The sequence below is a fragment of the Brienomyrus brachyistius genome, chromosome 8 (assembly GCF_023856365.1).
Source record: "Brienomyrus brachyistius isolate T26 chromosome 8, BBRACH_0.4, whole genome shotgun sequence".
Classification (NCBI taxonomy): Eukaryota; Metazoa; Chordata; class Actinopteri; order Osteoglossiformes; family Mormyridae; genus Brienomyrus; species Brienomyrus brachyistius.
In genome coordinates, this window is record NC_064540.1 from 27,485,401 (window position 1) to 27,501,786 (window position 16,386).

Below are 16,386 nucleotides of genomic sequence, written 5' to 3' on the forward strand. Positions count from 1 at the left end.
GGCGGCTGAGGCACAACTGAATTTCTCACTGAGGCTGATGGATGGTAGGCAAGGGGTTCATGCAGCATATCTGGCTTTACTCAGTGGGCTTGTCCTCAAGTCTATGTGCCCTTTGTGCAGATGCATGGCAGAATGAGAGGGCCTCCAACGTGTACTTCCTGGGAAGTGTCCTGAACATTGAAGCCTCTGTCCTTGTGGGCAACGGTCAGCCCCTGCGTGTCTTTGTGGACAGCTGTGTGGCCACCTTGGTCCCTGATGTGACCTCTGTCCCAAGCTATGCCATTGTGCAGAACTCTGGGTGAGTAACATTGCATGGCTGTGACACCGCTTGGGCAATGCTGCTTGACATGCCTGGCCTTCAGGTGCCTGACTGATGCCAAGGTGACAGGATCCCGCTCCCAGTTCCTGCCCAGGAAGCAGGATGACAAGCTGCAGCTTCAGCTGGATGCTTTCAGGTTCTCTCAGGATGGCAGGAGCTCGGTGAGTACAGGCACTTGTGCAGGATTTCTGTGCTTAAATGAACTGGTTGTGATGGCAGCTGACCAGCTTTTGGTGTCCCCCTAGCTGTACATTACTTGCAGCCTGAGAGCAACAGTGGCTTCTGTGCCTGTGGATTCCCAACACAAGGCTTGTTCCTTCTCTCTCGCCGCTAACAGGTCAGTGGGTGCAGCATTATGATGCTGGATCAGTTGCAATAGCTAACAATTGCTATTCCCCATTGCAGGTGGGTGTCTGTGGATGGGAATGACCAGGTGTGTGGCTGCTGTGACACCAGCTGTGGGCTTGCAGGTGTAGCAGGTACGCTTGGCTTCCACCAAAAGATGCTCTGGTGGCTTGTGTTGCTGTGACTGAGGCACCCTTCTTGCCCTTGCAGGTGCTCAAGGCACGGGTGTTCTGGGCCCCATTGCTATCCAACAGGCTCCTCCCAAGGCTAGTCAGCCTGGACAGCTGTATATTCTGAAGGGATAGGTACCTGCTGCCCTAATGTGCCCAGCTGTGCATGGTCCCAGGATGGAAGGAGCCGCAACTTGCCTGGCACATTCTCCACTGCTTGTCATGATCTTCCTTCCCCCTGATGTGGTAGTTGTGCAGGAGATCAAGGGCACTGTCTTGTGACTGAATAAACCACTAATTGTGTTTGAAATGGTTGTCTGCCTGTTCCTTTGCTCCCAAGTACACTTCTGGACTGCCTAAATTCTGCAACCCCATCACACTGCTTGCTGCCTGTGGATTTCATGACGAATGAGACCCTGTGGGGAAACGCCAACCCTTACAATGAAGGTGTTGGTGGGGTTGTACACAATGGCCTTCTGTTCAGTCAGGAAACCCTTTTGGGGAAGCTACTCCCTATATTTGGATCAGAGCTTGCTACCAAAAGACAAGGCTAGTCGGTGAGTGCTGATTCCCATCCTCACTCAGTCCCTCTTTCCTGGACAGCAGCTTCCTTTTGATGTGGTCTCAAGCACAACAGCCTGGTTTGGTATCACCTTTGTATCATGTACATGCTCCAAGTAAATAGGAGTACTTGCAAGGGTGTAGGTTCAATTTCAACAATAGTAGGGTCATGATACACTGCTACTGAAATGCAGGATTCCCATCCAATTTGCACTAACAGTAGGTGATGGTATTGCCCCTTAACACTGGTTTCAGCTAGTGCTTAATAAACCCGTGCTGGAGCTTATAAAGAGCAGTGACCAATTGACTGTTACTACATGAGGTGGAGCCGGCTCGTGTGCAAAAGTAATGCACTATTAAATGTGACACGTTTCCTATGAGCAGTCACATGAAACACAGACTACATCAGTTTTAATGCCCATAAAGTGGATCTTTTTCTGTGTGCGGGTGGAGCAGTTTTTACCTTTCAAATCAAGTCAGATAAGGGAAATGCACAAATCCCATTTTATGGTAATGCTGTATATTTACAGCAAACTAGTGGTCACTAGCAAGAACTGGTGCTAATTTCACTGATCAACAGAGAAAATCTGTTTCCTGTGTTTGTCATTTTAAGTATTCAATCTGGTCGTACATTTCTCGTGTTTGAATCAACACTAGAGACGCTCCCCGGGTTACGATGGTCTGTGTTACGCTATTTTGACTTGGAATGGATAAATGTTTTTCACTTTCAGTGTTATTCAATAACTCAAATGAGAGGTGTGGACTCGAATCACAATTTTGATGACTTGATGAAATCACAAGACTTGGCACTCCACTTGGACTTTAACACCAATGACTCATGACTTCACTTAGACTTGATCCTTTTGACTTGAAAAGACTTGATACCTTACACCAAACAAAAAGAATTTTATTTTAAAAACGAATACATTTCTTGAATTAACGTTAACAATATTCTAGTCTACTGTCTTATACTTGAGAGACTCTCTCAGCCCTGCTCTCCAAACTACGAAAAACGATGGATTTGATCAGCTGGTCTCTCAACGCAATTGACACCATCTTCTCGACGAGAAGCCTAGGTTCGGGGGAACCTGACTGTCCGGGGGGAACGTATGCTGCTGGCTACACGATGGACGGATGGGAGCGGTGGAGGGTCGTGTGCCTGGCAGCTCTTTCCGTGGAGGACATTGAAGACATCTACCTATTCGGAACCATGATTACAAGTATTATGCTGATTGGATTAGGCATTGCCCTGGTTTATCAAAGATTGAAGAAGACGGTGACAGCCGCTCAAAGTCCCACTAGGCTGGCCGGAATGATTGATGGAGTGGGCAGAGCTGTTAGCACTCAGACTGTGAAACTGGATAACATCATGGAGAAGCTCACAGCTTTGCAAAACTTATTGGATGGCAGAGACCAGCGTGGACATTAGCGTGGACATTAGTGGAGCTGGAAATTACAGCTTCTCGTACGGAAACCCAAACAACCCTATTCTATCAGGTTTTGGCTCCCCCCAATCAGCACTGGCCTCGGCCAAGGCCGCTGCTGAACTAACAACTCCCCCTGAAGAACAAGGCAGTGAGACTCTCTTGCATTCCTTTCCCCCGATCCCAAGGACTTACCGCACCCTCCCCCCCATCCAATGCCTTCGCCGCTTCATACCCCCAGCGTGAACAGGCGGGTCTGTTGACCAGCGCCTCCATGGCTGCAGGACCGGATGGCTGTCTGTCTCTGCTGGACTACCTCCACCTCCCCATTTCCCTCACCTGTTGCAAGTCGTGTCATTTTTATGTTGTAATGCGTAGTGACCATGTGCTTATGTTGCTGAGGTGTTTTTTTCGGTTCCCACAATGTCCTCCCCACTGGAGTACAGTCTGGGGGCTGTTTTTTTATTCTCCTCCTCTCTCCTCATGTTATTCTGTTTCTTTTCTTCTCTCTTCCCCTGTCTCCCGACTGGTCTACCCCCTACTGTGATGTTTGTGTATATGTATGGTCGGGTTGATGGCCAGTTTTTTCGCTGGTACTCGTGACTAGTGACATGGTATATTGCAACAGCAATAAAGGGTTTCATCAATCAATCAATCAATTCATTTCCAGCCAGTTTATACAAACTCCCCAGAATGCCCAGCTCTAACACAACATCCAATCAAGATGCAGAAGCGAAGCATGAAGTAATGTGATGTTACTGAGCGCCAGTCGGACAAAAATGATACCTAGGGTCATTTCATTTGCTTTCACAAATTACGAGGTGGTCAACAAGACATGAACTGCAGTATGCAAAACGTGGGTCAAAAATAACAGATGGAGAGGCTATGACGTCCAACTTCTGAAGTCACACAAAGAAAGGTAAGTCGAAGCTAATGTAGTGACTAATGTCCAGTTAATATTAGCTTAATGGCTTGGTGAATTTTCTAGCTTGTTAGTTAAATCATGGGCTTGGAAAGTCTTTTTGCATACATTATGAAAAGTGTTGCGGATTCTCACTCAGATGTAAATCTGAAATAAGATGACACATTTCTACTTTTAATCCGACAACTAGGGCTACAATGTGCTAAGCTTGATTGCAATGGCTGTTTTTGCTGTACCACTTCCCCATGACTCAAGTGGAAGCAATGGAAAGACTGTGTAGCAAGTTTGTTCGGCGATGACTGGGTGTTCCCCCATCCTTCAGCTCAGTAAACCTGTATAGCAAGACTTCCAAGCTTCACCTGCCAGTGTCATCAGTGGTAGAAGAATTCAAGGTTGCCAAGGCAAGAGCGGTAAGCACACTGGCACTATCGGAAGACATGCTGATAAGACTATCAGGTGCAGCAGGAAGTGGAAGCCACAAGCTGCAGTGAGAGAAGCCAAGGCATACTGGAAGCACCAGGAGATCATTGGGGTGGTCTGCCAGGGTCGGCTGGGTCTTGGTACCTACAGTGACAAGAGGTGGAGTAGGACCAATGCCAAAGGCAGCAGAGGCCTCATAGTGCAGAGGGTCCGGGAGCCGTGTGAAAGCGGCAGGTCTTGCGCGCCAAGGACAGTGGATGCAGTGGGACAATGCACTGGAGCGATCGATGTCCTGGAAGGAAGTGTGGGGTCCTAACATCCTTAAGATCTGGGGCGAAGAAGAAGATCCATCCTGCAAGCAGTGTACCTTGCACCTTGAACCACATCTTGACAGGATGTCCCAAAGTACTTGGAGAGGGCCGATATAGGTGGAGACACGATAAGGTCCTTATGGTGATTTCCAAGTGGAGTTGCAGAGGGTCAAGGCCAATAAACTTCAGGTTTCACCACCCAAGGCTGTCAAGTTGTGCAGGGAAAGAGACAAGGTGCCAAAGGCAAGTACAGCTGCAAAGAATGTCTTTTCCATCTTACTGCAGGGCTCTAGGTGGGAGATACAGGTGGACCTGCAAGAGAAACTCGTCTTCCTGAAAGAGGCAGCTGTAACATCACTCAGGCCAGACATGATCCTGCTATCTAGGAGTAAGATGACCATCCTGATGGCTGAACTTACTGTACCATGGGAGGATAGGCTCACTGTCTCTCACCAGCTGAAAAAAGCCAACTACCAAGACGTGGTTGACGAGGTTCTTGCCAAGGGTTGGTACGCAGTTCTGTTTCCTATAGAAGTTGACTGCCATGGTTTTCCAGCAATATCAGTACGATGCTTCCTACAGAAGATCGGCATGGAACCCAAATAAATCAAGAAGGCCATTGGGGAGCAGCAGCAGAGACCACCTCAGTATGGCTATAGCTGATGAGAGACCACAAGTGCAGGTTCAGTCTTGGCTCAGGGAGTAGGACACCCCAGCCATGCATAGTCCTGAGGCCAGCTGCAGGGAGACGTCCCTGACCGTTACCCCACCATCATGAGGTATCCTAGAGCAAAAGGGACGAAATACCAAGGAAGGATCGCTTTCAGCTGACGACCCTGTAGCTGGTTTTCAAGGATCCTCAGATCATTCTGTCACCAAGGAGTCCCAAGAGAGGGGAGGATTTTGCTACATCGCAAGTGGCTCTTGCAGATTTCTGCTTGTAGCAATGAGTCTTTGATATTTAATTCACCTGAACGTGGAGATAATTGCTCTGTATTGTATCATTTTGAATGCGGTTAATGTTTAATTTTATCATGAAACAATCTGTGTATTATTTTTTTCAATTAACTGGTTGTTTGATTTGAAAAATTCTGAAAATAGTGAAAAATGCCCTAACAGTTACCCAGTCCACACACACACATTCACATACAGCACACAGATTATTCCTCCATAAAGTAGGTAACTTTAGAACTATATTCTAGAAAGCATCAATTTTTTACATTTTTATTTAACTTACACATAAAACGTGCAGCTACATATAGTGTCACTTTAAATTAACAGTACTTGAATGTATTTTATTTAATAAGCTTTGGTTCAGTATGTGGTGTGTGAGTGTGCCCTGCGATGGGCTGGCCCCCCGTCCTGGATTGTTCCCTGCCTCGTGCCCATTGCGTCCGGGATAAGCTCTGGACCCCCAGCGACGCAGCAGGACAAGCAGTTTGGAAAATGGATGGATGGATGGTTCAGTATGAGATGAGGTTGGGTATAACAAAAAAGGACAGTAACAACAATAATGCTGTTGTACTGGGTTAATATTTACTATGAAATGCAACATCAGCACTCCTTTTTTTCTCTGATTAAGTCTAGTTGCACTTGCTGCTGACAAATAAATACACCTCTTAAGAAGCATTTATAATTTCGGAAAATTATTTATTATTACCCAGAAATAAAATACCATATTTGGTCAAGGGACTCGAAATTCAAAGTTTAGGACTTGGGACTCCACTCGGGACTTGCATGTCTGGACTTGTTCCCAACTCTGGTAAATGTTTTTCGTTTTCAGTATGTTATGCAATGGCTTAAATGAGATATTCCACATTTTATTATAAAATAGGATTTGTGTTAATTATTTTGCACAATTGAAAGCTAATGTAAGTGTTCAAAGCATGTTAAGGTAGGCTAGGCTAGTCCATAATGCTTGTTAGGGTAGGTGTACTGTATCAAAATGAATTTTCTCTTTACGATATTTTCGCATTATTATAGGTTTATTGGAACGTAACCTTATCATAACACAATAAACAAATTTAAAGATGAACTTTACTAGCAGCATTATAATAATGACTTTGTTCAAATTTTCAATAAATATATCGTTACGTTGAGTAAATTTGGTTAGTGGAGCGCACCACATGCGACTGGTTCTGTAAATCAGGGAAGAGTTTTATAAGCACTGAAGTGGCGGTGAAGGAATGGACAGCTCAACAGCCGCAACATCTTTCGAAAGAGGAGATATTGCGGATAAAAGAAAAACAGACACTAGCGGTGTGGCGGTACTTTCTGAAGTTCGACACGTTTAGTACCGAAAAGCTGCGTCCGTACTAATGTATATGACCATGACATAAAGCACTGAGATATAAACGTAAATGCTTATACACATAAAACACCAATAACTACCGTTAGCTTAGCAACCGTGACGGCTGCTCCAATACCGGCGTTTCACCCGCTTCCATGGTGCTTCGCCATAGCGCAACATTCGGAAATGTAGGTAGATATTCACTAAATCACCTACGCGAAACTGTATTCGATCTAAGTTTAATCACAGCGCCCGTTTGTAGCAGTTAGACTTTGTTCGCAAGACGACTAACACGCTTTGCCGTCTATCCAACACTCGGCGCTATAACCCTCACTGAATCACCGCCTCCTTCGTTATCGACGCACTGACTACACAGGGAACATTTCCGTTGTGAGGTCTGGTAGTTACGTGTAATCAGTAGCGCCCCTAGAGGAACCTCGAGACTTAGCAGGTGGGCTCATACCTCAGCGCTGCCTCTAAAGTGACGAGAGACGCTTTTCCTCTCCTTAAGCTCGAATGAACAATTAACAACGACCCTGCTGACCAGTCAGAAAGAAATAAAATTAATTAATAAAGGCGGCGGGTAGCCTGTAGATATACCCGCAATGCAATATATGTCAGATATAATTGTTGACCATGTGCAGTCATGTCAAAAAGTCAAAATTATTTAGACCCCCCCAAAACACCACTAAAATCTCAGTGTATGTGTGCTGTGAGGAATTACAGCATGAGAGCACCAGAGTGGAAACTGCTGTTAAAAAAGTAACTGTTGGTAGAAAAATGTCTTTCAGTCGTTAGAGACCAAGCAGTGATTGATTAACGCTGAATGGTGAGGATTCCATACTGACAAATCAGAACAGGCCAGGCGGGTGCAGATGATTTCAGCAACTATAAAATAGTCTGCCAGCAAACCAGGCCTAACAGCGTGCTTTACTAGCAGCTCTAGGACAATGGCAGTGCACGAGGGGGGTCATAGTGTTGCTGCTTTTTTTAGGTTGCAGCTGTGAAGCTCAACTAAAGTCTGGGTTTCCTGTGACCACCCCTCAGGTGGCAGCAGAATATCAAACTGGATTAGGTGCTCCCCAGGTGGTGGCAGCCAGTTACCAGGTTGGTGTAGGGGCTCCCCAGGTGGCGCCGTCCGGCTTCCAGGTTGGCGTAGGGGCTCCCCAGGTGGCGCCGTCCGGCTTCCAGGTTGGCGTAGGTGCTCCCCAGGTGGCGTCCGGTTATCAGGTTGGCGTAGGTGCTCCCCAGGTGGCGTCCGGCTTCCAGGTTGGCGTAGGGGCTCCCCAGGTGGCGTCCGGTTATCAGGTTGGTGTAGGTGCTCCCCAGGTGGCGTCCGGCTTCCAGGTTGGCGTAGGGGCTCCCCAGGTGGCGCCGTCCGGCTTCAAGGTTGGCGTAGGGGCTCCCCAGGTGGCGCCGTCCGGCTTCAAGGTTGGCGTAGGGGCTCCCCAGGTGGCGCCGTCCGGCTTCAAGGTTGGCGTAGGTGCTCCCCAGGTGGCGCCGACCGGCTTCAAGGTTGGCGTAGGTGCTCCCCAGGTGGCGTCGACCGGCTTCAAGGTTGGCGTAGGTGCTCCCCAGGTGGCGTCGTCCGGCTTCCAGGTTGGCGTAGGGGCTCCCCAGGTGGCGTCGACCGGCTTCCAGGTTGGCGTAGGGGCTCCCCAGGTGGCGTCGACCGGCTTCCAGGTTGGCGTAGGGGCTCCCCAGGTGGCGTCGTCCGGCTTCCAGGTTGGCGTAGGGGCTCCCCAGGTGGCGTCGTCCGGCTTCCAGGTTGGCGTAGGGGCTCCGCAGGTGGCGTCGGCCGGCTTCCAGGTTGGCGTAGGGGCTCCGCAGGTGGCGTCGGCCGGCTACCTGAGCAAGCAAGTTGCTCCTGCTCTGGTTAAATCTGTGACTGGAATGCAAGTGAACCCTGATAGTGTGAGGGTTGTATGTGGGGAGGATTCGGTTATGGTGGATGTGCTACGAGACCTTCTAGCTATTGGCCAGCTGATCAATGCTTCAGACATCACCCTTGGTGGCTGTGCACCCATTGGGCAGGATGCTTCTGGCACAGTGAGGTTTCAGTCTGTGCTGCAGGGCTGTGGAAGTACACTGATGGTATGAGGGCTTCCTTTTGATTGGTTGCTGTGTTGGCTATGCTAGTGCTAATCACGTTGCTCTTCTCCAGATGACTGCTGATGCCCTGGTTTACAGCTTTGCATTGATCTACACCCCCAGTGGTATTAATGGCAGCCCCATTGTGAGGACCAATGGTGCTGTGGTTGGCATTGAGTGTCACTATTTGAGGTGAGGATGCCCTGTCAGCTTTGGTGTTCCTTAGCCCTAGGAGCTGTTCAACCAGTGTCTGACTTAAATGGGCAGATGTGCCTTAATGGTTGGGGAAGCACTTGTACCAAAGATTGCTGGTTCAAGTCCTTGACCAGCAAGGCACCACTGAGGTACCCTGAACAAGGTGCTGCCCAGGCACTGAATTGACTCCCCCTGATGTGTTTTGATGTCACATGGGTTAAATGCAGAGGATACATTTCATTGTGCACTGTTGTGGTATGTCACTGACCTAAATTCTAATTCTACATGTTGCCTGCTCCTTAGGAAACAAAATGTGAGCAGCAATGCCCTGGTGCCAACATGGATCCCCTACTATGCCACAATGGCGGCTGAGGCACAACTGAATTTCTCACTGAGGCTGATGGATGGTAGGCAAGGGGTTCATGCAGCATATCTGGCTTTACTCAGTGGGCTTGTCCTCAAGTCTATGTGCCCTTTGTGCAGATGCATGGCAGAATGAGAGGGCCTCCAACGTGTACTTCCTGGGAAGTGTCCTGAACATTGAAGCCTCTGTCCTTGTGGGCAACGGTCAGCCCCTGCGTGTCTTTGTGGACAGCTGTGTGGCCACCTTGGTCCCTGATGTGACCTCTGTCCCAAGCTATGCCATTGTGCAGAACTCTGGGTGAGTAACATTGCATGGCTGTGACACCGCTTGGGCAATGCTGCTTGACATGCCTGGCCTTCAGGTGCCTGACTGATGCCAAGGTGACAGGATCCCGCTCCCAGTTCCTGCCCAGGAAGCAGGATGACAAGCTGCAGCTTCAGCTGGATGCTTTCAGGTTCTCTCAGGATGGCAGGAGCTCGGTGAGTACAGGCACTTGTGCAGGATTTCTGTGCTTAAATGAACTGGTTGTGATGGCAGCTGACCAGCTTTTGGTGTCCCCCTAGCTGTACATTACTTGCAGCCTGAGAGCAACAGTGGCTTCTGTGCCTGTGGATTCCCAACACAAGGCTTGTTCCTTCTCTCTCACTGCTAACAGGTCAGTGGGTGCAGCATTATGATGCTGGATCAGTTGCAATAGCTAACAATTGCTATTCCCCATTGCAGGTGGGTGTCTGTGGATGGGAATGACCAGGTGTGTGGCTGCTGTGACACCAGCTGTGGGCTTGCAGGTGTAGCAGGTACGCTTGGCTTCCACCAAAAGATGCTCTGGTGGCTTGTGTTGCTGTGACTGAGGCACCCTTGCCCTTGCAGGTGCTCAAGGCACGGGTGTTCTGGGCCCCATTGCTATCCAACAGGCTCCTCCCAAGGCTAGTCAGCCTGGACAGCTGTATATTCTGAAGGGATAGGTACCTGCTGCCCTAATGTGCCCAGCTGTGCATGGTCCCAGGATGGAAGGAGCCACAACTTGCCTGGCACATTCTCCACTGCTTGTCATGATCTTCCTTCCCCCTGATGTGGTAGTTGTGCAGGAGATCAAGGGCACTGTCTTGTGACTGAATAAACCACTAATTGTGTTTGAAATGGTTGTCTGCCTGTTCCTTTGCTCCCAAGTACACTTCTGGACTGCCTAAATTCTGCAACCCCATCACACTGCTTGCTGCCTGTGGATTTCATGACGAATGAGACCCTGTGGGGAAACGCCAACCCTTACAATGAAGGTGTTGGTGGGGTTGTACACAATGGCCTTCTGTTCAGTCAGGAAACCCTTTTGGGGAAGCTACTCTCTATATTTGGATCAGAGCTTGCTACCAAAAGACAAGGCTAGTCAGTGAGTGCTGATTCCCATCCTCACTCAGTCCCTCTTTCCTGGACAGCAGCTTCCTTTTGATGTGGTCTCAAGCACAACAGCCTGGTTTGGTATCACCTTTGTATCATGTACATGCTCCAAGTAAATAGGAGTACTTGCAAGGGTGTAGGTTCAATTTCAACAATAGTAGGGTCATGATACACTGCTACTGAAATGCAGGATTCCCATCCAATTTGCACTAACAGTAGGTGATGGTATTGCCCCTTAACACTGGTTTCAGCTAGTGCTTAATAAACCCGTGCTGGAGCTTATAAAGAGCAGTGACCAATTGACTGTTACTACATGAGGTGGAGCCGGCTCGTGTGCAAAAGTAATGCACTATTAAATGTGACACGTTTCCTATGAGCAGTCACATGAAACACAGACTACATCAGTTTTAATGCCCATAAAGTGGATCTTTTTCTGTGTGCGGGTGGAGCAGTTTTTACCTTTCAAATCAAGTCAGATAAGGGAAATGCACAAATCCCATCATTTTATGGTAATGCTGTATATTTACAGCAAACTAGTGGTCACTAGCAAGAACTGGTGCTAATTTCACTGATCAAAAGAGAAAATCTGTTTCCTGTGTTTGTCATTTTAAGTATTCAATCTGGTCGTACATTTCTCGTGTTTGAATCAACACTAGAGACGCTCCCCGGGTTACGATGGTCTGTGTTACGCTATTTTGACTTGGAATGGATAAATGTTTTTCACTTTCAGTGTTATTCAATAACTCAAATGAGAGGTGTGGACTCGAGTCACAATTTTGATGACTTGATGAAATCACAAAAGACTTGGCACTCCACTTGGACTTTAACACCAATGACTCATGACTTCACTTAGACTTGATCCTTTTGACTTGAAAAGACTTGATACCTTACACCAAACAAAAAGAATTTTATTTTAAAAACGAATACATTTCTTGAATTAACGTTAACAATATTCTAGTCTACTGTCTTATACTTGAGAGACTCTCTCAGCCCTGCTCTCCAAACTACGAAAAACGATGGATTTGATCAGCTGGTCTCTCAACGCAATTGACACCATCTTCTCGACGAGAAGCCTAGGTTCGGGGGAACCTGACTGTCCGGGGGGAACGTATGCTGCTGGCTACACGATGGACGGATGGGAGCGGTGGAGGGTCGTGTGCCTGGCAGCTCTTTCCGTGGAGGACATTGAAGACATTGATTGGATTAGGCATTGCCCTGGTTTATCAAAGATTGAAGAAGACGGTGACAGCCGCTCAAAGCCCCACTAGGCTGGCCGGAATGATTGATGGAGTGGGCAGAGCTGTTAGCACTCAGACTGTGAAACTGGATAACATCATGGAGAAGCTCACAGCTTTGCAAAACTTATTGGATGGCAGAGGCCAGCGTGGACATTAGCGTGGACATTAGTGGAGCTGGAAATTACAGCTTCTCGTACGGAAACCCAAACAACCCTATTCTATCAGGTTTTGGCTCCCCCCAATCAGCACTGGCCTCGGCCAAGGCCGCTGCTGAACTAACAACTCCCCCTGAAGAACAAGGCAGTGAGACTCTCTTGCATTCCTCTCCCCCGATCCCAAGGACTTACCGCACCCTCCCCCCCATCCAACGCCTTCGCCGCTTCATACCCCCAGCGTGAACAGGCGGGTCTGTTGACCAGCGCCTCCATGGCTGCAGGACCGGATGGCTGTCTGTCTCTGCTGGACTACCTCCACCTCCCCATTTCCCTCACCTGTTGCAAGTCGTGTCATTTTTATGTTGTAATGCGTAGTGACCATGTGCTTATGTTGCTGAGGTGTTTTTTTCGGTTCCCACAATGTCCTCCCCACTGGAGTACAGTCTGGGGGCTGTTTTTTTATTCTCCTCCTCTCTCCTCATGTTATTCTGTTTCTTTTCTTCTCTCTTCCCCTGTCTCCCGACTGGTCTACCCCCTACTGTGATGTTTGTGTATATGTATGGTCGGGTTGATGGCCAGTTTTTTCGCTGGTACTCGTGACTAGTGACATGGTATATTGCAACAGCAATAAAGGGTTTCATCAATCAATCAATCAATTCATTTCCAGCCAGTTTATACAAACTCCCCAGAATGCCCAGCTCTAACACAACATCCAATCAAGATGCAGAAGCGAAGCATGAAGTAATGTGATGTTACTGAGCGCCAGTCGGACAAAAATGATACCTAGGGTCATTTCATTTGCTTTCACAAATTACGAGGTGGTCAACAAGACATGAACTGCAGTATGCAAAACGTGGGTCAAAAATAACAGATGGAGAGGCTATGACGTCCAACTTCTGAAGTCACACAAAGAAAGGTAAGTCGAAGCTAATGTAGTGACTAATGTCCAGTTAATATTAGCTTAATGGCTTGGTGAATTTTCTAGCTTGTTAGTTAAATCATGGGCTTGGAAAGTCTTTTTGCATACATTATGAAAAGTGTTGCGGATTCTCACTCAGATGTAAATCTGAAATAAGATGACACATTTCTACTTTTAATCCGACAACTAGGGCTACAATGTGCTAAGCTTGATTGCAATGGCTGTTTTTGCTGTACCACTTCCCCATGACTCAAGTGGAAGCAATGGAAAGACTGTGTAGCAAGTTTGTTCGGCGATGACTGGGTGTTCCCCCATCCTTCAGCTCAGTAAACCTGTATAGCAAGACTTCCAAGCTTCACCTGCCAGTGTCATCAGTGGTAGAAGAATTCAAGGTTGCCAAGGCAAGAGCGGTAAGCACACTGGCACTATCGGAAGACATGCTGATAAGACTATCAGGTGCAGCAGGAAGTGGAAGCCACAAGCTGCAGTGAGAGAAGCCAAGGCATACTGGAAGCACCAGGAGATCATTGGGGTGGTCTGCCAGGGTCGGCTGGGTCTTGGTACCTACAGTGACAAGAGGTGGAGTAGGACCAATGCCAAAGGCAGCAGAGGCCTCATAGTGCAGAGGGTCCGGGAGCCGTGTGAAAGCGGCAGGTCTTGCGCGCCAAGGACAGTGGATGCAGTGGGACAATGCACTGGAGCGATCGATGTCCTGGAAGGAAGTGTGGGGTCCTAACATCCTTAAGATCTGGGGCGAAGAAGAAGATCCATCCTGCAAGCAGTGTACCTTGCACCTTGAACCACATCTTGACAGGATGTCCCAAAGTACTTGGAGAGGGCCGATATAGGTGGAGACACGATAAGGTCCTTATGGTGATTTCCAAGTGGAGTTGCAGAGGGTCAAGGCCAATAAACTTCAGGTTTCACCACCCAAGGCTGTCAAGTTGTGCAGGGAAAGAGACAAGGTGCCAAAGGCAAGTACAGCTGCAAAGAATGTCTTTTCCATCTTACTGCAGGGCTCTAGGTGGGAGATACAGGTGGACCTGCAAGAGAAACTCGTCTTCCTGAAAGAGGCAGCTGTAACATCACTCAGGCCAGACATGATCCTGCTATCTAGGAGTAAGATGACCATCCTGATGGCTGAACTTACTGTACCATGGGAGGATAGGCTCACTGTCTCTCACCAGCTGAAAAAAGCCAACTACCAAGACGTGGTTGACGAGGTTCTTGCCAAGGGTTGGTACGCAGTTCTGTTTCCTATAGAAGTTGACTGCCATGGTTTTCCAGCAATATCAGTACGATGCTTCCTACAGAAGATCGGCATGGAACCCAAATAAATCAAGAAGGCCATTGGGGAGCAGCAGCAGAGACCACCTCAGTATGGCTATAGCTGATGAGAGACCACAAGTGCAGGTTCAGTCTTGGCTCAGGGAGTAGGACACCCCAGCCATGCATAGTCCTGAGGCCAGCTGCAGGGAGACGTCCCTGACCGTTACCCCACCATCATGAGGTATCCTAGAGCAAAAGGGACGAAATACCAAGGAAGGATCGCTTTCAGCTGACGACCCTGTAGCTGGTTTTCAAGGATCCTCAGATCATTCTGTCACCAAGGAGTCCCAAGAGAGGGGAGGATTTTGCTACATCTCAAGTGGCTCTTGCAGATTTCTGCTTGTAGCAATGAGTCTTTGATATTTAATTCACCTGAACGTGGAGATAATTGCTCTGTATTGTATCATTTTGAATGCGGTTAATGTTTAATTTTATTATGAAACAATCTGTGTATTATTTTTTTCAATTAACTGGTTGTTTGATTTGAAAAATTCTGAAAATAGTGAAAAATGCCCTAACAGTTACCCAGTCCACACACACACATTCACATACAGCACACAGATTATTCCTCCATAAAGTAGGTAACTTTAGAACTATATTCTAGAAAGCATCAATTTTTTACATTTTTATTTAACTTACACATAAAACGTGCAGCTACATATAGTGTCACTTTAAATTAACAGTACTTGAATGTATTTTATTTAATAAGCTTTGGTTCAGTATGTGGTGTGTGAGTGTGCCCTGCGATGGGCTGGCCCCCCGTCCTGGATTGTTCCCTGCCTCGTGCCCATTGCGTCCGGGATAAGCTCTGGACCCCCAGCGACGCAGCAGGACAAGCAGTTTGGAAAATGGATGGATGGATGGTTCAGTATGAGATGAGGTTGGGTATAACAAAAAAGGACAGTAACAACAATAATGCTGTTGTACTGGGTTAATATTTACTATGAAATGCAACATCAGCACTCCTTTTTTTCTCTGATTAAGTCTAGTTGCACTTGCTGCTGACAAATAAATACACCTCTTAAGAAGCATTTATAATTTCGGAAAATTATTTATTATTACCCAGAAATAAAATACCATATTTGGTCAAGGGACTCGAAATTCAAAGTTTAGGACTTGGGACTCCACTCGGGACTTGCATGTCTGGACTTGTTCCCAACTCTGGTAAATGTTTTTCGTTTTCAGTATGTTATGCAATGGCTTAAATGAGATATTCCACATTTTATTATAAAATAGGATTTGTGTTAATTATTTTGCACAATTGAAAGCTAATGTAAGTGTTCAAAGCATGTTAAGGTAGGCTAGGCTAGTCCATAATGCTTGTTAGGGTAGGTGTACTGTATCAAAATGAATTTTCTCTTTACGATATTTTCGCATTATTATAGGTTTATTGGAACGTAACCTTATCATAACACAATAAACAAATTTAAAGATGAACTTTACTAGCAGCATTATAATAATGACTTTGTTCAAATTTTCAATAAATATATCGTTACGTTGAGTAAATTTGGTTAGTGGAGCGCACCACATGCGACTGGTTCTGTAAATCAGGGAAGAGTTTTATAAGCACTGAAGTGGCGGTGAAGGAATGGACAGCTCAACAGCCGCAACATCTTTCGAAAGAGGAGATATTGCGGATAAAAGAAAAACAGACACTAGCGGTGTGGCGGTACTTTCTGAAGTTCGACACGTTTAGTACCGAAAAGCTGCGTCCGTACTAATGTATATGACCATGACATAACGCACTGAGATATAAACGTAAATGCTTATACACATAAAACACCAATAACTACCGTTAGCTTAGCAACCGTGACGGCTGCTCCAATACCGGCGTTTCACCCGCTTCCATGGTGCTTCGCCATAGCGCAACATTCGGAAATGTAGGTAGATATTCACTAAATCACCTACGCGAAACTGTATTCGATCTAGGTTTAATCA

At 47.1% G+C, this 16,386-nt stretch overlaps 2 protein-coding genes across 2 annotated transcripts in view; both read left to right on the forward strand.

The window, feature by feature from the left end:
- Positions 1 to 16,386, forward strand: part of LOC125747808 (uncharacterized) — a 136,537-nt gene that overhangs the window by 14,303 nt on the left and 105,848 nt on the right. The window lies entirely within an intron of this gene.
- On the forward strand, positions 8,525 to 9,686 carry LOC125747388 (zona pellucida sperm-binding protein 3-like). Its single transcript, XM_049022593.1, has 3 exons — positions 8,525 to 8,856; positions 8,927 to 9,045; positions 9,352 to 9,686. Exons 1-3 carry the CDS (start codon positions 8,656 to 8,658, stop codon positions 9,545 to 9,547), a joined length of 516 nt encoding a protein of 171 aa, XP_048878550.1. The 5' UTR covers positions 8,525 to 8,655; the 3' UTR covers positions 9,548 to 9,686.

Bases quoted from the DNA above. Each gene is read 5' to 3' on its own strand.
- LOC125747388 (XM_049022593.1), top strand. From the start codon at position 8,656: ATGCAAGTGAACCCTGATAGTGTGAGGGTTGTATGTGGGGAGGATTCG. The intron at 8,857-8,926 runs GTATGAGGGCTT...GCTCTTCTCCAG, and splicing joins GCTGTGGAAGTACACTGATG to ATGACTGCTGATGCCCTGGT. The intron at 9,046-9,351 runs GTGAGGATGCCC...CCTGCTCCTTAG, and splicing joins ATTGAGTGTCACTATTTGAG to GAAACAAAATGTGAGCAGCA.